We start from the raw sequence: 22,111 nt of genomic DNA, 5'->3' as shown, positions 1-22,111 counted from the left end.
ACCCGAGAGCGGGCCCGAGGCCAATTTTCTGGGGATTGGTCAAGGCTCTCAAATATTAGGGCAGCCCTCTCCTCAATCCCACCCTCCAGCTCTACAAAGTTTCTACAAATTTCCAGACCAGGGGGAAGTGCCAGAGAGAGCTGCCTGATGAGTCATCTAGCCCTGACCAAAAGTAACCCTGACCCAGATTATGCAGCTCAGGCTTAGCCCTGCGCCATCTATGTTCTGTCTGTCCTAACAGACCTACACTAACTCTAGCACAATTACTAGAGCAGTGATGGGGAATTTTTGAGCCCGAGTGCCCAAACAGAGTCACAAAATAAACGTATTTATTTCAAAGTGCCAACATGTAATTAAACCTACCAGTGGCTCTGTATAGAGGCTGGGACTGATCATCCTGAATGAGCCCTAAGGGACCAAAATGCGTACGATTCTGCCCAGATAAAAACTTTTGTGCTTTATCAAAGGAGTACGTTACACTCAGAATGCAGGGATTAGGGATACGTTGCGCTCAGAATACAGGGATCAGGAATCCAGTGTGCTCAGAATACAGGGATCAGAGATGCATTGGGATCAGAATACAGGGATCAGAGATCTATTGGGATCAGAATACAGGGATCAGAGATGCATTGGGATCAGAATACAGGGATCAGAGATCTATTGGGATCAGAATACAGGGATCAGAGATGCATTGTGCTCAGAATACAGGGATCAGAGATGTATCGGGATCAGAATACAGGGATCAGAGATGCATTTTGGTCAGAATACAGGGATCAGAGATGTATCAGAATCAGAATACAGGGATCAGAGATGTATTGGAATCAGAATACAGGAATCAGAGATGCATTTTGGTCAGAATACAGGGATCAGAGATGTATCGGAATCAGAATACAGGGATCAGAGATGCATTTTGGTCAGAATACAGGGATCAGAGGTGTATCGGATTCAGAATACAGGGATCAGAGATGTATCAGAATCAGAATACAGGGATCAGAGATGCATTGTGCGAGATGCATTGTGCTCAGAATACAGGGATCAGAGATGCACAAGGGGGAAAAAAGCTGGGGGACATGGGGGACAAGGGGACTTTATATGAAATACAACACTCAGGGTTGGCTGAGACATTAATTGTAATATAAATAGTGTTCTGAGGTGACAATAATGGGCATAAAGCAATAATTCATGGAGTATTTAATTGAAATCAATCGGTAAACAATAAGAAATAATAATAAATAGTAACATACATTTAATCCCAATTACTATTTATTATTATTTTTTACCTGTTCTCTACCATTACATTATATTACTGCAGGTAAGAGGGCTAGGATCATAGGTGTTGCTCCCTCTCTTTCCTATATCAATTGATTTTACCATTATTAATTTTTTGCATATAATTCATTGTAGATATTCCCAACCAGCTGCTCCTGATGAGTGGATATAAGTCCACGAAACACGTCAAGCTTTTACCCCTGTTGCTATATCACAGTATTCATAGCTTATATCATGGGTTCTATTAAAGGGTGGAGACATTGATTTATTTATTATTTATTAATTTTTTACTATAATATGTTCATCATGGTCGTGTCGATTCTGGGTGTACTGCTGCTATTTATTTTTACTATGTGATATATTATCTATTATGTTATTATACCTATTATTATTATTATTATTATTATTATTATTATTATGATATATTGTATGATATAGAATTATGTTGTGAGATATTATACTAATTATATTTTATTCAATATCCAATTGATTTAATTACATAGTAATATATTGTATCTGTATCAATTATTTCTTATTGTTTACCGATTGATTTCAATTAAATACTCCATGAATTATTGCTTTATGCCCATTATTGTCACCTCAGAACACTATTTATATTACAATTAATGTCTCAGCCAACCCTGAGTGTTGTATTTCATATAAAGTCCCCTTGTCCCCCATGTCCCCCAGCTTTTTTCCCCCTTGTGCATTTATAGATTAGGGATGGAGACCTTTGTGTGGGATGTCCAAGGTCTCATATAAAGTCCCAACTTTGTTCTCCTTTTATTTTTATTTTTTTTCAGGGATCAGAGATGGATGCATTGTGCTCAGAATACTAGGATGGGGGGGGGGGGGGGGGTGTGAAGGCCAGCAGAGGACACTGCTATGTGTGTGGCCCTTCCAAAAGCAATGTCCTCTGCGCCCCCTCCCTTTCCCCCATACCACTGTCCTACCTATGTATGTACAGCCAGAGTCCTCCACATTGCCATGCTTCAGTGCCCGCTGCCCGAGCCCCTGCACAGAAAACCGCTCTCCTATTGGCTCGCAAAGTCCAGGAAGAGAGGAGTCATTCTTCTCTTCCTCGGTATTGCGGCACTGCTTACAGAGGCAGACACTCTGTGTCCTTCCCCCTGGGCTGCCCTCAGTGCATGCAGGAAGGGTTTTGCTCACATCTGCCACCCCGCTGTCTGATCGATCGCATTGAACATAGGAAGGGAGCCTCCTCCGCTCCTTGACTGCCAGTGCAAGTGACTGCCTGGCAGGGGGATACCCTCCCCTATCCTGGCAGCGTGCTGCGTACCCACAGAGAGGGCTCGGCGTGGCAGCTGTGGCACGTGTGCCATAGGTTCGCCATCACTGTACTAGAGGGTGGTACAATACCTTGACAGCTCATCAGTTTATAAACCATAAATGAGGGACCTTGTGCCCTCTATTCTCCTCAAAAACATAAAAGTGGCCGGGCAATGCTATAGCTGCCCAGATTACCTTTAAACAAAAGCCCAAAGCCTACTGAACAAAACTGGAACAGTTCAAACACTTAAGAATTTGGATGTACTAGACATAGCTGAAGATCCAATAAGGTTAAATTATGTTTCTTTGAAGAACTACAAACAGCAATACGTTTTTAACTGAAGAGATACTCCAGATCACTCTGACTCTGGATTTTGTACAGCCTGAGGAAGACTACATTAGTCATACCGGGTAAATTTCCTGAGGACAATAAGCTTACAATACCAAAACAGGTAGTCAAATCTTCTTCTTACTGCACAGCTTGCAAAGGAGGATCTGTGACCAGTAACAAAAATTTGGAAGGCTCTTCCTGTACTTTTGACCTCAACCTTTGATTAGAAATGTCGGGGGGGGGGGGGGTGGTACAGGGCCACAGCAACTTCTGCAATCAATAATGATTCAGTACTGAATCTGGGTTGTCTATGTCTAAAACCCCCTTAACAGTGCCACTTCCATCACCAGGCCTCAAAGCAACTGTGAGGGCTGCTATGGCTAGTGTAAAGTGTGAGCCTGCTTAATAACGTGTTGGTGTAATACTTCCAGAAAATGTGAAGGGCGTTCCTACTTCTAGAGAATCATGGCTCCCAACTGTCCCTTATTTGGAGGGACTGTCCCTGATTTGGAGCAATGTCCCTTTTTTCCCTCTTTTATCCTCATTTGTTCCTCATTTTGGCCTGATCTATATAGTTGTATATAAAATTGACTATTTATATTTCCAAAAGTGTTTCCCAGTGCTAAACGTTTCATCCAATTTCTAAATTGCTGCATTTGTAAATTTTAAAAGTCAATATAAAGAATGGTAGTGGTAAAAGAAAAGTTCTTGTGGATTTAACTAATCTTTTTTTGTTTTGTTTTTTTGTTAAATCTCCTTTAAAGGGACGTGGCAGGGGTATAGCCCATACCAACATACTTTTGCTAGTAGGTGTCCCTCATTACCATTTTTAAATGTTGGGAGGTATGCAGAATCCACCTTGTGAAGTATTAGGCTACAGATCCTTATTGGTATTAAAATTGTGTTTATTTTTACCTGGTTCACCCTTTTCTCCATTTAACCCATTCAAGCCTGGTAGACCGTTCTTCCCGGGAGCTCCACATGTGATGATTGAGTAGGCATTCTCATCGGGGTTGTGGCATATCTGTGTTCCTGGAGTCACTAATGCCACATGGAGCAAAAGTAGAGAAAGAACTTTCATAACTGACATATTCCAATTACAGCTGGTCTGTATGAGAGAAAGAAACACCTGTGGTTACTATTACAGCAAATAAGTTCATGTTCTGCTCTAGGACATCTACTCTAGGCCCTTTAGGGCTATTCTAGGGAAACTAGAGCCATTCCAGGACATCTAGGGCTAGTCTAGGACATCTAGGCCACTCAAGGACATCTAGGGCTACTCTAGGACATCTAAAGCTTCTCTATGACATCCAGGAACAATACAGGATATCTAGGGCTACTCTATGACATCTAGGGCCACTCAAAGGACACCTAGGGCCATTCCAGGATATCTAGGGCTACTCCAGGACATCTAGGGCCCCTCCAGGACATCTTGAACCACTCTAGGACATCTGTTTCTACTCTATGACATCTAGGGCCTCTCCAGAACATGTATGGCCACTCCAGGACATCTAGGGATACTCTAGGACAAGTAAAGCTATTCTATTACATCTAGGACCAATCCAGGTCATCTAGGAGTACTCTAGGACACCTAGGGAAGGCAATTACTCTCCTGTTGCTTATAGTCACATTCTGTTTGTTCTCCTGCCATACTGTTCGCTCACCCAGACAAGGTTAAATATCTAGTATTTTGGTCCAACTAGGATCTATGTAAGTATGCATGTTGTCCATTAGGTTCAAATACCTTTCTGTTGTTGGAAAATAATATAATCAGAGAGCCTTTTCAGAACATGAGTAAGGGAGAAGTGGGGGATCAGAGCATGCAAAATGCAGTTGAGATCACACGTAATTGAGAGACTGTACTGAATATAAACACGGGGGTCTAGGTACAAAAACATTTACTATGTTGATTTCTTAAGCATTCGCATAGGTGAAAACAAATGATTGCCGCATTGCTTGTAATATCATTATCTCCTATGATTGTCAGCTCCATCTAGTGGCCATAATGCAGCATTTTTCCTAAAATACCTCAATCAAAAATATATTGCATTATGGCCACTAGGTGAAGCTGATGATCTTAGGTGATAATCATTTTACAAACAATGCAGCTCTCATTTGTTGTGTCCTAATGCTTAACACACATCAATGTCTTATATCTAGACCCCTAGGAAACACTGTTTTATTTTGTGATAATTTATTTTGTGAAACAATCTACTTGATATAAACAGGAAAAGTCACTGCAAATTATTTATATAGCTCACTTATTATGATTTATTACATTGCTTTATTAGGTAATTATGTAAGTTAGTGTTTAGAGCACTGCAGATTTTGATTTATATTTATATACTAAAATTAAAGTTTTTGTGCCTGAAGTTCAGCATTAATGATATCAGTTCAGATCATGGAACTGCTGTGGGTCCAGGATCAGAGGGGAACCAGAGCTATCTGGCTAAGCAGTCATTTATATAGGTAACATTAAACAAATACATTCGGATTGCATCAACAAGTATCTAAACCCAAAATAAAAAATGTAACATATTGCAGCTCACTAGTTGTTATTCTGTATGAGGTGACTGCATTCGGGCTTTTTTCTTTATTTTCACCTGGTGATCCTGCCAGTAACACACTTCCTGTCCTATGGAGAGGATGCTTATTCACTGTTCTGTAAGTGATGCCAGCTTTGTCAGCCTGGGGCAGGACTACAGAACACCCCCCTACTTATCTCCATACCATGGAGGGAAGTGCCCTCTAGTCCACAGAGGTGGCTGGGTACAAAGTAACTGATAATAATTCAGCAAAAACCAATAGCCCAGGAAGTTTTCGACTGACAAAATATCTGGCAGGATTGACAGGACTTTTTTTGCACATATTAAACAGATATAACTAAACACTTCTGCTGATATATTTAATCCGATCTTCTACCTCAGTGTCAAAGTGAAGTCGACTTGTTCAATTTGTATCATTGTTAGGGATTATATACCCTTTAATGTGTAAAAAGTTTAATAACCACTATACCAGCCTTTCTCAACTTTTATATCCCAAAGGAACCCTTCAAATGATTTTCAAGTTTCAGGAAAAATAATGTATTAAGGGACAAAGGGAAGAATGCTCCTTACATTGGTGATCATTGAGAAAAATGTTCCTTAATTAATGATCAGTGGTAAGAATGCTCCTTACACTGGTGGTCAGTGGGAAGAATGCTCTTTACATTGGTGTTCAGTGGGAAGAATGCTGCCTACATTGGTGATCAGAGGGAAGATTGCTCCTTACATTGGTGGTCAGTGAGAAGAATGCTGCCTACATTCGTGGTCAATGGGAAGAATACCCAGTAAATTGGTGATTGGGGGGAACAATGCCCCTTATATTGGCGATCAGTGGGGAGAATGCCCTTTACATTGGTGGCCAGTGCAAAAAATGGCCCTTACATTGGTGATCAGTGGGTGCAATGCCCCTTAAATTGGCAATCAGTGGGAAAAATGCCCCTTACATTGGTGATCAGTGGGAAGAATGCTCCTTACCTCTCGCTCGTTTGTTCGCGTTAAGGGTCACTCGTTTTCGCGGTGCTTTACCGCTGTTTAAGTAGAACTTTTGCTCTGCTTTTCGGCTGCTAGCAGAGCGTTTCTAAACTTCTGAGTTGCGGTGCTTCCGAAACGCTTTTCAGACATTACATAAGCACTGCCCTTTCATTACAGTTTCAAAGATGTTGCGTGCAGAACTTTTTCTAACGTCCCACAAGTGCACCGCTTGGGTGTGAAAGCACCCATTGCAATGGATGGGAGGTAGTTTTCAGGCACTTTACAGGCACTATTTCCAGTGCTAAAACACCTAAAAACTGCTTCAGCGTGAAAGGGGTCTTTCAGGTGATCAGTGGGAAAAATGCTCCGTACAATAGCCGTCAGTGGGAAGAATGCTCCTTACCAGTGGTGGCTGGTGAAGTTTTAAGATGGGGCGCCAGACCCGCCCTTTTGACCCCTTCTACTTCTCATAAGCCCCACCCCTTAGTGAATCCACCAACTCCGTTCCCTGTATTCCAGTTGCTTCCACCCATAGTCTCAGGAGAATACAGCTCAGCCTCACAGATCAGGATATACAGCTCAGCCTCACAGATCAGGGTATACAGCTCAGCCTCCCAGATCAGGGTATATAGCCCCCCCATCAGTACAGACCTCCCCAGGAAAAAACACACCATCAGCACAGCCCCCTCAGGACAAACCCCCCAACATCAGCACAGACCCCCCCAGGACAAATCACCCCTCCACCATCATATAAATATCAAATAGTACCTGAAAGTGTAATTCTCATCAGATTTGTTTATTGAAATTTTATAAGCCAGGAAACAAGTTCAAAAGCGATACAGGAATATATAATATTAAGGTACATTATAATTATATTATATGACAAAGTATAAATTAATATTGCTCTATAGTCATAAGGGTAATAACTTAGAGAGACTATTTCCTATAATGTTAAGAGAGCATACATTTCTAAACATAAATTATGATGGGAAAATTGAGTTTCCAAATAATTATAGTTAAAAAATTATCTAAAAATGATTAATACAGGAAGCATTAAGGGAACATCACTCTCATTTTTCAAGCAGGAAACAATTTCTATATTTTATAACTTTATAAGAACAAGAAATAGAATTCAAAGGAACGCTATATGAACCTGATGAAGAGAAAGAGGTATAAGAGAAAAAAAGACAAGTAAAGTAACAGAGGGGTTAGAAAAGAAAGAAAGGAGGAGAAAGGAAGAGAAGTGAAAGGAAAGGGATCTCCAAGGTAATGTGTGTTTTTCAATCAAGTTTTAAATATGGGGAAAAAATAAAAAATAAAAATCTTTGGACAATGGGGCAGGTCCACCATAAATGGAAATGTGATTCAGGTTCAGTGCAGCCTCGAAAACAAAAAGAGGAATAATTCGGAGCAAATTTCGCAATTCTGATAGGAACTAAGTTCCAACGTGTAAGTACTTTGTAGTTAGTTTCTAAAGCAGCTATGTTTTGAGAGGAAGATTTTGTAGTTGTCCAAATGGGGATCATGTTTACATATGTTTTCAAAGTGAGATAATTTATCAAGTATAGTCCTTCCATGAATATTAGGCATGAAAAGATGTTTAATCTGGAGATATCTGAAAATTTCTGAGTTTGGAAGTTCATGACAATTACATAAGTCAGGGAACGTTTTAAAGGAATCAATAGAAATAAGATCATGTACAGGTAGTTGGGTCAATTTAGAAGTGGTCCATGCTTTAAAAGTTTTAGGAAATTTCCAGGTGGGATAAAAAAGAAGATGTTTAAGAACCAGTAAGAGTGGATTATGTGAGCATTGTAGGCCACATAACAATTTAGTTTTGTCCCAAATTACGAGGGATTGTTTAGTAATCGGATTTGTAAGTTTTTTGCGGTTAGAGGGTTGTAACCATAAAAGATTAGATATTGATAATGGGTCACAATCTATAGATTCCAGAGCTACCCAGGGTGGTATTTCATTGATTGCATGGTATTTAGGCAATTGTGCCAAATGAGCTGCATGGTAGTATGTAGATATATTAGGAAATCCAAGACCACCTTGAAGCTTTGGAAGATATAGCGTATGTTTAGGCAAGCAAGGTTTTGAAGAGCCCCAAACAAAGGTTGTTCATTTACGCTGTATTATTTTTAAGAAATATGCTGATGGGTAAAACCTTAAAAAGATACAAGATTTTAGGTAGTATAGTCATCTTGATAACATAAATTTTACCTATCCAGGATATGGGGAGAGAAGACCACAGAGTCAATAAGTTGGTAAAGCAAAAGGGAGGGTCCACGGTGCATAACAAACAACACAGCGCTCAGCAATAGACAACACTAACTGCTGTGTACAGGAGGTGAGGGAGAGCATGTGACCATACTGAGCAATGGAATGTGCGCTTCACTCTCACCATCCCCGACACTGTTCATCCACTCTGAGGAACTTCACATTCTACAGCTGGCCACTGGACTCTCTCATGCCACCCGTCTGCACACGCGGCATTGGGCTGCAGAAGAGCCATGGCCTGGAAGTGGGCCGCGGCCCGGGGGTTGATGACCCCTGATCTAAAGGACCTTCCTTTTTATATAGGGAAGCCAAATGTTTTTGAAACTAAGTGTAATTCTATTCACCGACTTGCGCACGTAGAAATCTGAATCAGGTGTAGTGCAATAGCTCCAATGTGCCTCTATATATACTGATAAGATGCTGGCCTATGTGCATAATCTAAATGAACAACATACTAGAAATATGCAAATCAATTATTCTAAGGAAATTTAATTAATTTGCCAGGATGACATTTCCTGTAAAGTAACTGTGTAATAAAGATCACAATGAAACAATGAAAGTGAACATTTTTCTGCTCCTTATATTGATTTATAATATTTATACACTAAGTCTAGTAAATCAGCAAATCCCAAACTGGGAGGACACAGTATACATTATATATATTATATTATACATTGCTGGGGGGGCACATTGCAGGGGCTTCTATCCTTAAGGCTTCTATCTCTAATGCCTCGTACACACGACTGGACTTTTTGACAGACTAGGTCCGACAGTCTTTCCGATGGACTTTGCAGCAGAGTTTCCGACGGACTTTCAAGTGAACGGACTTGCGCACACACACGATCACTCCAAAAGTCCACCCATTTTGAAAGCGGCGACATACAGCACGTATGATGGGACTAGAAAAAGGAAGTCACAGACACAGTACGCCACCCTTTGGGCTCCTTCTGCTAATCTCGTGTTTATCTCGTGTTAGTTGAAGTTTGGTTAGAGACGATTCGCGCTTTTCAGACCTCAGCTTATTTCAATAGTTTTTCTGCTGTTCAGTTTGTGCTTGTGGGTTTGTATCTGGTTTTCAGTGTGTGTTGGTCAGTTCGTACCTGTATATCAGGGCGTTCTGGTCCGCTCATTCCTGGTCTCCAGGTTGCTCTTCACAGGCCTTGCTGTTCTTCAGTGCGTTCGTGTAAGTTTGTTCTGACTAGCCGACCGTTTTGAAGCCATGGTGCATGGATGTACTCATTCTCGAGTTTGTGCTGTGTGGGGGCTTGGGTTTGGGGTTAATACTTTGACCCGAGCCCACTCCATGAACAGAGCGAGGAGGAGTTCATGGATGAAGACTTGGTTACTCCAGCGTGACTAATTCTCGCACATAACTTTGCTTCGTGAGATCCGTCAGAATAATCCTGAGGATTTCAGGAATTATCTCAGGATGACAGACCCCATGTTTCACCATCTGCTGGCTTTGCTGACCCCTTATATCAGCAGGCAGGATACCTGAATGCGGTAAGCCATCACTCCGGAGCAGAGGCTAGTTGCCACGTTGCGGTACTTGCCGACTTGGAGAAGCCTTCAGGACCTCAAGTTCATGTCAGGCATCTCCCCCCAGCCTCTGGGGATCATTATCCCAGAGACCTGTTGTGCCATTATTCAGGTCCTGCAGAAGGACTATATTAAGGTAAGTTTTATTAAGTTGTATTAATTTCATCATTACCTAATTACCATGATACAATTGCCAAAAATGTTGGTGAACAGCTAGAAAAATGCTGAGGTCAGAATGATAGCCTTTTCTATTTGTTAACATTCAATTTGCAAGTCATGAGCTGAAAATTGTGTGTGATTGATGAAGCAAAAAATGCAACTATGTCCCTTTTTTTATACACAGGACGAGCTCAGCCAGGAGGAGGCCATGATCAGTGGCAGGCAGGAGGAGGCTGTGCTCAGTGGCAGCCAGGAGGTGGCTGGGCCCAGTAGGAGCGTTACAGAATCCCAGGTGTCTCCCCTCTGCCTTCCCACCAAAAGGCCCAGGAACGTGACAAAGACAGAGGAGGCATCACTTGCTCTCATTTGGGAAGCCAGACAATTCCTGTGTAACCCCCCAAATGCTGAAGTGGCCCATGGTATCTATTTGGCCACCAGGTTGGTGGAATTGGAGAAGGGCTAACGCCTCCTCTGTGAGGGGATTTTTTCTGAGGCCCTTCAGAAGGGGTTGAGGGGGCAGCTCACTTAAACCAGCCATATCTATGATCAAGCCCCTACTCCTCCTCCTCCTGCCACAAGTCCACCACCAGAGGCACAGCCTCCAAGGAAGGCTGCAGAGAAGCATGGAGGGAAGGCTGCAGGGCAGCGTGGAGCGAAGGCTGCATGGAAGAGTCAAAAGTGATTGCCTGGCTTCAGTCTGGTCTGACAGAAGATACAGGCTGTTGAAGTACCACAGCCTGGGGACATAGATGTAATCTGCTGCTGTTTCTGATCACTGGGAGTCCTGGACCAGATTGTGCTCCCTATTATATGGACTCTGCAAGATCCCAATTTTGTTGGTACATGTCAAAAAGACTATGGGGGTTATTTACGAAAGGCCAATTCATTTAGCACTACAAGTGCCAACTACAAGTGCAAAGTGCACTTGAAATTGCACTGCAGGTGCACTTGGAAGTGCAGTCGCTGTAAATCTGAGGGGAAGATCTGAAATGAGGGCAAGCTCTGATTTTATCATCCAATCATGTGCAAGCTAAAATGCTGTTTTTTTCGTTTCCTTGCATGTGCCCCTTGGATCCACAGCGACTGCACTTCCAAGTGCTCTTTCAGTGCAATTCCAAGTGCTTTTTGCAAAATTGCAAAATGAATTTGCCTTTCGTAAATAACCCCCTATGTCAAATTTACAAGGGACACCAACCTCATTAAGGTTTCCGGAAAAATACAACATAATAATGTTATTGTGGTAACTTGAACATTTTGAAAACTTGGTCATTTGAAAACTTAAAATTGTAAAATAATAATTGTAAAATAAATATTGATGAAATATAAAATTATAAAAGATGAGTCTAAAAAATGATTGGAAACATTATTTATGGAGATCGGGCTTTTAAAAACTAGAATATTAGTCATGGGATGAGGATAAATAATGAAGAAAGAAGTTTGTGAGAACTCTGTGTGAATATAAGCAGCAAAACAACTTAATTTTTCTAGCATTCTAAAGAAGAAAAGAATGTGCTGTATTAAAATATCACAGAATTAGCAGGGTGAGGAATGTGCTAGCTTCAATATGAACGCTAGTTTTACCATACTGAGCGCTTCCGTCTTTGTACTTGCTTCAGAGCATGTGTCGTTTTTGGTCCATCGGACTAGCACACAGGCAAACGGTTTTCGTCGGACAGATTTAAAACATGTTTTACTTCTAGGAACGTCAGACTTTTGGGGAAAAAATCTGCTGGATCCCATACACGATCGTAATGTCTGACAGATTCATTTCGTCGGACCTAGTCGTGTGTACGCGGCATAAGTGATTCTTTCTACAAGTGATATGCACTTCAATCTCTGCTTCAAGTTCTGCCTCATCTGAACATTCCTTCTCTGTCTCTTTACAGATATGTGTCAGCTCAACCACATCTTCCACCTTTAAATGAAATAGAGATCTGCTTGCTGTTTCTGTGTATGTGTATGTAGCACTAACCCCCGAAGGAGCTGCTGGTTTTATTTGGGCTTACCGTTACCTCTTCTGCTCGCCTCTTAATCTTAGGGGGTCCCGTGGAAAGTAGCCCAAATGAAGATATATCAGACTTGTGGTCCTTTTTGAAGATTTATTTAGGGGTAATACCAAAGATAGACACAAGACACAGTCCTTTAATAGAGGGTTAGAGGATAAGGGGAGTTCAGGCACCTAGTAATTGCGGCTTAGAGGTATCAGTCAGATCCAGAGGGCAAACAGCTCCACAGACTAGATCTAGTAGTCACCAGATAGACCTATCTCACTTGACCTAGCAGCCGATGACATGCCAAACAAAGTCTCTGCCACAGACTTGTTAATTAAACTTAGTGGTTCTTGAAAGTAGATGCGCAACAAAGTCTTTGCCACAGACTTGTTAACCGAACTTAGAGATTCTTGAGAGTTTTTAGGAAGAACTACCATGCAGTACCAGATTCTTTCAGCCGACCCGGTGATACTGTAAGGATTTTGATCCGGGATGCATCCTCAAACTGAGTCTCCAGGCTCTTCCAGAGACACCAGCCTTGCGCTCGGTCCTCCACTGGAGAAGTCCTCCCCTGGATCCTTCAGCTTTCCTTGGATTCTCCCCACGGGCAAGACAGCACAGGACAACCCTTGGATCAGCAGGCCCCAAGACATTCCTGGGCCTACACTCACTCTCAGTTGCAAAGCCTCGGGCCAGTAGGCGCAAGACCATGCGACACAGACCCCAGGCCAGGAGGGCCCTGGGGTTGGCATCATGGACCCCGGGAAACGGACACAAAAAAATGGCGTCAGTACCTTAAATACCCTCTCTCAGAATGCACAGCAGGGCAACCACCCCACTGAACCATTTCTGCTGCTGTTCCACACCCACTGATGGTGACAGCGACACCTACGGTCAGGTGGGAATCAGTGCAACCCAACTGGACTGTTACAGAAACCTGAACTTTTAGAGAAATTATTCTGAGCAATATTGTCTGCTCATCAGGAGCAGGACGCTACATGTCTTTGGTATGTGGCCTTCTCTATCTGTTGCCCTGTGTGCATAACCTTGACATTGTTTTTTGTTGCTCTGGACTAGCTTACCTAAGTTTTATGTGTTGATCTTATCTTGGCCTCTGGCCTCTTGCTATTCTGACTTTAGAAAGAAAGATCCACGTTGATTGTTAGCCATTCTTATATTAACCCATGATTAATTAACAAACTTCCACCCCACCCTCATAACAGTATAAATTTGAGCATCCCTAAGGGGTCAGCACATTGCTGGGGGAGCACATTGCAGGGGCTTCTATCTCTAGGTGATTCTTTCTACAAGTGATATGCACTTCAATCTCTGCTTTAAGTTTTGCCTCACCTGAACATTCCTTCTCTGTGTCTTTACAGGTATGTGTCAGCTCAACCACATCTTCCACCTTTAAATGAAATTGGGATCTGCTTGCTGTTTCTGTGTATGTGTCTTTGGTAGGTGGCCTTCTCTATCTGTTGCCCTGTGTCCATAAACATGACGTTGTTTTTTGTTGCTCTGGACTAGGGATGAGTCGAACACCCTCCAGTTCAGTTTGCACCAGAACCTGTTAACGGACCGAAAATTTGCGCAAACTTTAGAACCCCATTAAAGTTTATGGGACTCGAACGTTTGAAATCAAAAGTATTCATTTTAAAGGCTAATATGCAAGTTATTGTCCTAAAAAGTGTTTGGGGACCAGCTCCTGCCCCAGGGGACATGTATCAATGCAAAAAAAAGTTTTAAAAATGTCAGTTTTTTCGGGAGCACTGATTTTAACTACTTCCCATCCGGCCAATGTATATATACATTGGCCGAGTGGGAGCTCTCTCCTTCTGACTGGATGTTCAGGAACGTCCTTCAGAAGGAGGGGGATTGTGCATGCGCCCGCACAGCGGCCCAATTCCGATGCACTCGTGTCACCCAGACACGGTGCATCTCGGATCAGCAGGGGGGCTTTGTGATTGGCCCTCCTGATCACATTACGTCCGTGTCCAATCACAGCCGTCATGTGATATAACAAACAGCCGGTTGCTAGGCAATCTGCTCTCCTCTCCTCACACAGTAGTCGTCGCTGTGGAGAGGAGAGCAGATCCCTGCATCCGGCTGGTGATCAGTGAGTATGAGCTGTTTTTTTACAGCTTTTCACTCACTGATCACCAGTCTAGTGTAAAACACACATGCACACATGTCCCTAAAACACACATGTCCCCACACGTCCCCAAAATACACATGTCCCCAAATAATAAAAACACATGTCCCCCACATATGTCCCACTAAAATCACATGTCCCAATGATTTTCTGCATACATATGTCCGTGATCACCTGCACACATCTGTACATGATCACACAAACCAATTATTATGCACTTGACAGAATTTTTTTTACCAAAAAACATGTAGCAGACTAAATTTTGGGTTAAATTTATGACAAAATTTTATTGGATTCCTTTTAAAATAGAAAGAAAAAAATATTGTTTTTTTTTTTAAATTTCCGCTCTTTTTTCGCGTATATTGCAAAAAATAAAAAACTGAGTCATGAATAAATACCACAAAAATAAAGCTATATTTGTGCAAACAAAATTATAAAAATTTCATTTGGGTACAGCGTAGCATGACCGCGCAATTGTCAATGAAAGTGCGAGAGCGCTGAAAGCTGAAAATTGGGCTGGGAAGAAAGGGGGCGAACATGCCCTATATTGTAGTGGTTAATGATGCTTAAAATGGAAAAAAAAGTGAAATATTCCTTTAAATATCATGCTTGGGGGGTGTCTATAGTATGCCTGTGAAGTGGCGTGTATTTCCCGTGTTTAGAACAGTCCCTGCACAAAATGACATTTCTTTGTTTACAAACGGTTTTTATTATAGATAAGGTCAAGGTACAAAAAATTGACAGTAGAATGAATTGTACAAGTAAAGATATAAAGTGATAATACAATATTTCTTATTTGATAACATTTCTAGTGACAGAATTCACACGTTGTAAGGCTGGCCGCAGGCCAGCCTGTATTTGTGGGAGGAGCCCGGGCGCTATTTAAGCCTCCCTCCCTGGCTGTGACGACGTCTGTGACTATTTCCGGGTCACGACTTCACTTCCGGTATCGTGATTTCCGGTTTGCGTTCCAGCCGTGGTTCTTGCAAACCGGAGCACCAGGCTGTTCGTGGAGCGAGGCGGACGGGCTGTTGGACTGGCGGGAGGTAGGTGGTGTTGGGGGGGGCATGGGGGAGGATGGCTCTGACACATCGATGGCGCCGATCACGCTGATGGTGGGGGTTATTCCTGTGTGGGGACCATCTTTTGGGGGATCTTGGGGGCATGTTTCTGGCCCAAGGAAGGACACATCATGGGGGGAGGGTCGGTTTTCAGCACGGCCGCCGTTCCGAGGGGGGGGGGGACGTCCATCAGGGGTGATACAGCTAAACCCCCCCCCCCCCCCCTTCGCACAAGCTGGCTTGATCAAGTCTGCTGTCATTTTTATCAGGTACATTGCTGGTTCTTTGTCAGGGTACAGGGCAGTGCCCCGGTCGCATGTGTCAGCCATGCCAGGTACTCGCACAATCACTCATGCGACAGGTGGGGTTCATCGGCCATGGGTGGTGCCATGGTGCAGTTCATCTCAGCATTCTCTCAAGTACGCGTCAGTGCTTGTTCATTCATTTATGCATTCATTCATTCATTCGTTTGCATCACTCATTCAGGTCTGGAGCATGACGCATATGGTTAGCCGGTTTTGCACATTTCACATTCCTCGTCAGTCGCAGGTTGACGGGGTCATGGCGGGGGCAGCTACTTAGCTATTTGGTGGTCTTACTTGGGGGGGGGGGGGGTGGGTTTCTTGGCTCACTGAGGGCATCTCAGGGCGGTCAGGTGCATGCAGGGGCGTTTGGGGCATGCGGCATGGTTATTGTGGGCTCAGTCGGTGAGGGGGGTGGGGGTGTTGGGGGGGGGGGGGTAATCTGATGACCATCCAGGTTTTGTACCTTTTCTTCAAGGTTTCACGTTTGCTCCACAGGTTCTGTTCCTAGCTCAGGCGTTGTATGATTGTCAGGAAACCGTGATTTGATTGCCATTATCAGGTGTGTTCAGGGATGGGTGTCAGGGTTAGTAGGGGTTTGTCAGGCGCTTCATTTCTTCAACAGGGTAAGTAATGTGCTTGATTTTCTGTCCGTGTTAACTCATGTTAGGTACATTACCTTGCGGGTGACTCGTTCGTCTTGTCGCAACTTTTCGCAAACAGAAGGTGCGTGTATTTCTTCAGGTTTCATGGGTTCTTCACATGGGGCAGGTCAGGTTTTCATCTCGTCTTTAGATCCTTACGGGCCAGGATTCACTTAGTTTTCGTAGGTTACAGGCTCGCGGCCAACATTTCATACGTCATACGTCGCACTTCACTTCATACGCTTATTTCGGTACCCACCACGCTCCGTGGGTATTTTTGTTATTAGCCCTGAGTGTTCGTTATTAATTTACCTGTGGTAGCGCCGCAGGTCGCTCGGGCTTTCTCAGCACACTCATTCAGGTATGGGGGGGGGGGCGCTTCAGGTTTTATTCATGCACTGATTGTTACAGGATTACATCCTTGGCAGGGTTAGGTCCGTACTTTCAGGGAGAGAGGGAGGGCCCGGTCAGTATGTAGTTTCTCATGTTCTTGTGCTTTTACCGCAGATTCATCATGTCACATGTTTCTGAGAGTGACGAATTTGCGTTCATTCCGCCATCTGTCACCGGGGGGTCTGCGCATGGCAGCACCCCTTCATTAAGGAGCTGGACGGTGCCCAGGCTCACGGCGGAACTTCGGCGCAGGGGAATTTCTTTTCCAGCTACTGCCAGGAAGGCTGAACTTTTTAGACTATTGCAATCCGGCACGGGACAGCCACTCCCGGACAACAGCATGTCGCAGGTTTCGGTGCAGAATTCCCTTACGCAGATTCATGCTTTGTTGAACTCATTATCCACTTCCATGTCCCAGATGCAGGATAGAATGGAGGTGGTGGAAGCGCATGCGGCCAGAACGCAGGCGCTTCCTGTGTCCCCAGCTCCAGTCCTTGCCGGGGCTCTCACAGGTAACATGGCCGTTCCCCTGCCTTTCACAGCTCCATCACCGTTGGCAGCTCCCCCATCTGTGTCACCGTCTCACTTCATTCCTGCCAATTTGAAAAGAGACATTTTGGATGGGAAGGATGTGAATCTAGCCTCTTTACTAATTGCTTCACAAGACATCACTGAAAACAAATCGTATGCTTGCGGTGAGGTGTCGGTTGTGCTTAAAGTCAAAGACCCCAGACTCAATCGCAAACTCAATGTGGCTGAGTTTGTGCTGGCTTTCGGCATCTTCCGGGACATCATTTGCGCGGTCAGTCCGGATAGGAGGGTGGAGTTGGACCTTTATCTCCACAAGGTGGTAGATCTGGCTCACAAGTATGGGGGTTGCAGTTTCTATGACTATCACCGTTCCTTTTCGGCCAAGGTGGCGGCCACTTGGACTCAGTTCCAGGTGGTCATGTGTTGGAGCAACGTGGACATGGAGCTGTTTTGCAGGCATTTTGCCAATCAGAAGTCCCCGGTATGCAGCTCCTGTCAGTCTTCAACGCATACCGCTGCTTGGTGTCTTGTGGTTGAGGCCCCGGGTCCATCAGGGGTTAGCAGACAGGGGGTTGGTGTTTCTTCCACGGGTCCTTCAGGCCAGGTGGACAAGCTGGGCAGGACCATTCATTTTTTAGGGAAATCGCAGGTTTGCAACAATTTCAATCATGCTGGCTGCAATTACAATCAGTGCAGACTCCTGCATGTGTGTTCTAATTGCTTCCGGGCTCATCCCAAATCGTCCTGTATGGTCAAACCATTTGGGACCACATGACTAGGCCAGGTGAATGTTGCTGCTTTAGGGGGTTATTTAGAGGATCACCCATACACGGTGGTCAGGGATTTTCTGTTGAATGGCTTCATGGTTGGGTTCCACACAGGGTTAATCACGTTGCCTACGGAAACGTTTGAGTGTAGAAACCTGGTGTCTGCTGACCAACATGCCTCATTAGTTGATCAATTGTTGGGTGTAGAAGTTGCCAAAGGGTTTGTGATCGGCCCTTTTTCTTCCTCTCCGTTCGGCATGTGGAGGGTTAGCCCCATTGGGGTTGTATGTGGCAAATTTTCAAATAAATACCGTCTCATCTACGATTTGTCCGCTCCTCATTGCTCACACATTCCCAGCATCAACTCACTGATTCCTTCGGAAGAGTTTTCTTTGAAGTATTCTTCGGTTGATTCAGCCATTCAGCTTATTCTTCAGTTGGGTCAAGGGGCTTGGTTATCCAAGACGGACGTTGCTGATGCGTTCAAGTTACTCCCAATCAGTGCGGCACTCTGGCAATGGCATGGCATCAGGTGGCGGGACTGTTATTATTTTGCCACAAAGTTAACTTTTGGGGCCAAAAGCAGTCCCTGTTTGTTCGATATTTTCGCCCAGGCTCTCCATTGGATCCTGGGTCATCACAAAGGCTGCCAGGGGGTGGTGCACTATCTCGACGATTTTTTGCTCGTGGAGGATCCATCCAGGGCTCCTAGGGACCTGCAGTATCTCATGGATTTGTTTACTGAGCTGAACGTGCCATTGGCTGTCCACAAAGTGGAAGGTCCCGCCAAGGTCATAAATTTTTTAGGCATCACGCTGGATTCCAGGCGCATGATTGCAAGTTTGCCCAAAGTGAAGCTGGACAGAATACGTCTGACCATCCATGCGTTTGTTTGTTCGGCCGTCTGTTCAAAAAAGGAGTTGCAGTCACTCTTGGGCATGCTCAATCATGCGATGCGAATCATTCCGCAAGGCAGGGCTTTTGTTTCCAGACTTTTGGCCCTCTTGCCCCTTAGCCAGGATGCGGACGCTCGTGTCAGCTTGCAAGCTGACGCACGCGCTGACCTGATCATGTGGGATCACTTTTTGCGGGACTGGAATGGCATCTCATTGCTTGTGCCACAGCCTTCCAGCTCTTCACCCAGGGTGTTCTCAGATGCAGCGGCATCAGGAGGGTTTGCGGCCATGTGTGGGGTGGAATGGCTGGCTGGTCATTGGCCTCGGGAGGTGTTTCAGTTACCGAAATTCGCGCAGACTTCGGCTTTATTTGAAATCTACCCAATTGTGGCTGCAGCTGTCACTTGGGGGCCGGTCTGGACGGGAAGTTCTGTTATTTTTTTCACAGACAATCAGGCCACGGGAATAGGAGTCACAAAAGTATCGGTAGAAAAGGGTTTGCAAAAATGCTTGAGAAAGTTAAAAAAATGACAGTAGTGAAATTACATCAATAATGAGGCTTCCCATATCGTCCATTTATTTTGGTAAATATGCATGGTGTCAAACAACATGTGGTGTATTCTCTCTGAAAGCTTAATATTGGCCATACGGTTAAGAACCTGGGGCCATGGAACAACTGATGAGCACCAGTTGAAGGCAATGGTCCAGTGTATGGAGCTAGTACAAAATGACATTTCTAATGGAAAAAAGTAATTTAACCACTTGACCACTGGGCACTTAAACCCCCTTAATAACCAGACCAATTTTCAGCTTTCGGTGCTCTCACATTTTGAATGACAATTACTCAGTCATGCAACACTGTACCCATATGAAATTTTTGTCCCTTTTTTCACACAAATAGAGCTTTCTTTTGGTGGTTTTTAATCACCGCTGGGTTTTTTATTTTTTGTGCTATAAAAGAAAAAAGACCGAAAATTCTGTAAAACAAATGAATTTTTCTTTGTTTCTGTTATAAAATTTAGCAAATTAGTAATTTTTCTTCATAAATTTTTTCCACACGTTCTTGAGTGCGCGCTCCAGGGGGGCACGTGAGAGCATAATTCTGGGAGGACGTCACTGTACGTCCTCCCAGAGTTAAGCAACTGCCCTGTAGCCATCATTCGGCTATGGGCCGGTTGTTAACTGGTTAGGTCATTTTGGCAGCTGGACCTACCAATACATAGATATAAATGTATTGAGAAATAGAAGTAAGGTGCTCATTTAAATGGTACTTAATTGTACAATGGTACTCACCAAGGTAGACACAAGAGACCTGACCAAGATATACACAAGAGACCTGGAGAAGATGAAGCAGAAGATCCAGAGCGATCATCTATATATACTGATATGTTATCTGACTATGTACATATTTCTACCTGCAAACTACAGTAAATAAATCAAAAACAGCAAATACAAACTTTGACCCCAAATCTCTCCTAAATAAAAGAATGATTCCAGTAAGCAGATTTTTAGTGTTTACAAAGACATGCTTTGGTTTACCATGAGACATAGAAGATCTACAATTATTAAAAATTCTGTGGGCATAACCCTTTTTTTACAGAGATGACAGTAAATGAAAAATGGATTTCAGGAAACATGGCACTGCCAAAATTTACTTTACAGTATTGCACAAATAATTACATTTTTTAAAGTCAGATTTTATTTAAAGATAGAAAAGTTTCCCATTTACATAGTAACATAAAAACACGTTGACACACAGGAAAGATAGACAATGAAAGATAAGGATAGGACTAAAAGACAGCACTGAGCACACAAATTCCCGTCACCTGAAAACTTTGGTGCCATTCTATAAACATTCACTCTAACCACAGTTAGCATTGAAATTGATATATGAAATAAGCAATTGAGAGGTTCATTACATCTATCCAACTGGACCATATTGAATCAAATTTGCCATTGTATTGTGGAGGAGGTGTGTATGCTTTTTTAAAATGAAATATGTCTTTGATTCAGATTTCCACTCTTCTATAATTTGTGGAATAGCAAGTACCCATTTTAGAGCTAGCATTTTCTGTGCTATAAAGAGTGATCTTGAAACAGTTAAGGTTAAGTTATTTTCCAACACAGTGGAGTCAACATAGCTTAGTATACATGTTAGAGGATCAGAATTCATGTTAATACCATAAAGTCAACTTAAGGTTGTGATGACCTTGTTCCAATACCTCCTAAGCTTTGGTCATCTCCATACTAAATGTATAAGGTTACCCTGCACGTGGTTACACTGTGAATTCTCTTCACAACCAGTTCTATAAAGAAAGTCAGCTGTACAATGCACTCTATGAAGGATATAAAGCTGTGAATATGGGAGAGCAAAACCAGTTGCATGTGCTATAGTGTATCTTCTCAGAGCTCCTCGGAGAGAGAAACCAGATCCTCCTGCCATTTTTGTTGGCAGGGGAGTGGAAACTTAAAAGAGAAGTAAAGAATTTTTTCTTTTCATATTCATTAGACATGTGCACCATTAATAAATTTGGTTTCGTTACGTTCCATTTCGTTAATTCGTATTTTTCGTTAAATTTGTTAACTTTTCGTAACAATTACGAACGTTCGTTATGATGAATTTATCATTATGAGGGTCTCCCACCATCCCTGTGCTGTGCTCATTATGATGGGCTCCCACCATCCCTGTTCTGTGCTGACTTCCTGGGTTTTAACTTCATCATAATGAATAATTGTAATTAACGAAAATTCTTATTTTGTCTCCCACTCCCATATTAAAAAAGGTAATTTTCCCAACCCTCACTCAGCAGCAGAATAAAACCTCTGATTGGTCAACAAAATGGCAGTCACGTTTCCGTTATAACAGAATTTGGTTCTGAAATTTGTAAACAAAATTTCGTATTTCGTACAAAATTCGGAAGCATAGCAATTCGTATTTCGGATCCTCCTGAATGTACGAATTTACAGAAATTCGCACAAATTTTTCGA

The 22,111-nt window shown here is 43.1% G+C and overlaps 1 protein-coding gene across 3 annotated transcripts in view; it reads right to left on the bottom strand.

Moving 5' to 3' along the window:
• The window catches only part of LOC143958165 (pulmonary surfactant-associated protein A2-like), a 41,976-nt gene that overhangs the window by 11,672 nt on the left and 8,193 nt on the right, over positions 1 to 22,111 (bottom strand). Inside the window, exons 2-3 of one of the 3 annotated variants that reach the window (XM_077467625.1) lie at positions 20,417 to 20,435; positions 3,806 to 3,998 (exon numbers count right to left, since the gene is read on the bottom strand). In XM_077467625.1, the coding sequence (XP_077323751.1) occupies positions 3,806 to 3,980 (175 nt within the window). In that variant the 5' untranslated portion in view covers positions 3,981 to 3,998; positions 20,417 to 20,435. Of the gene's footprint in view, positions 1 to 3,805; positions 3,999 to 20,416; positions 20,460 to 22,111 lie in introns of all 3 variants that reach the window. The other 2 variants (XM_077467624.1, XM_077467623.1) reach the window with 2 other exon arrangements.

Source organism: Lithobates pipiens, unplaced genomic scaffold, assembly GCF_037356315.1.
Source record: "Lithobates pipiens isolate NorthernLeopardFrog02 unplaced genomic scaffold, aLitPip1_a1.2 Scaffold_59, whole genome shotgun sequence".
Classification (NCBI taxonomy): domain Eukaryota; kingdom Metazoa; phylum Chordata; class Amphibia; order Anura; family Ranidae; genus Lithobates; species Lithobates pipiens.
Note: the sequence above shows the minus strand (reverse complement) of the source record. Positions and strands in the feature narration are given on the sequence as shown.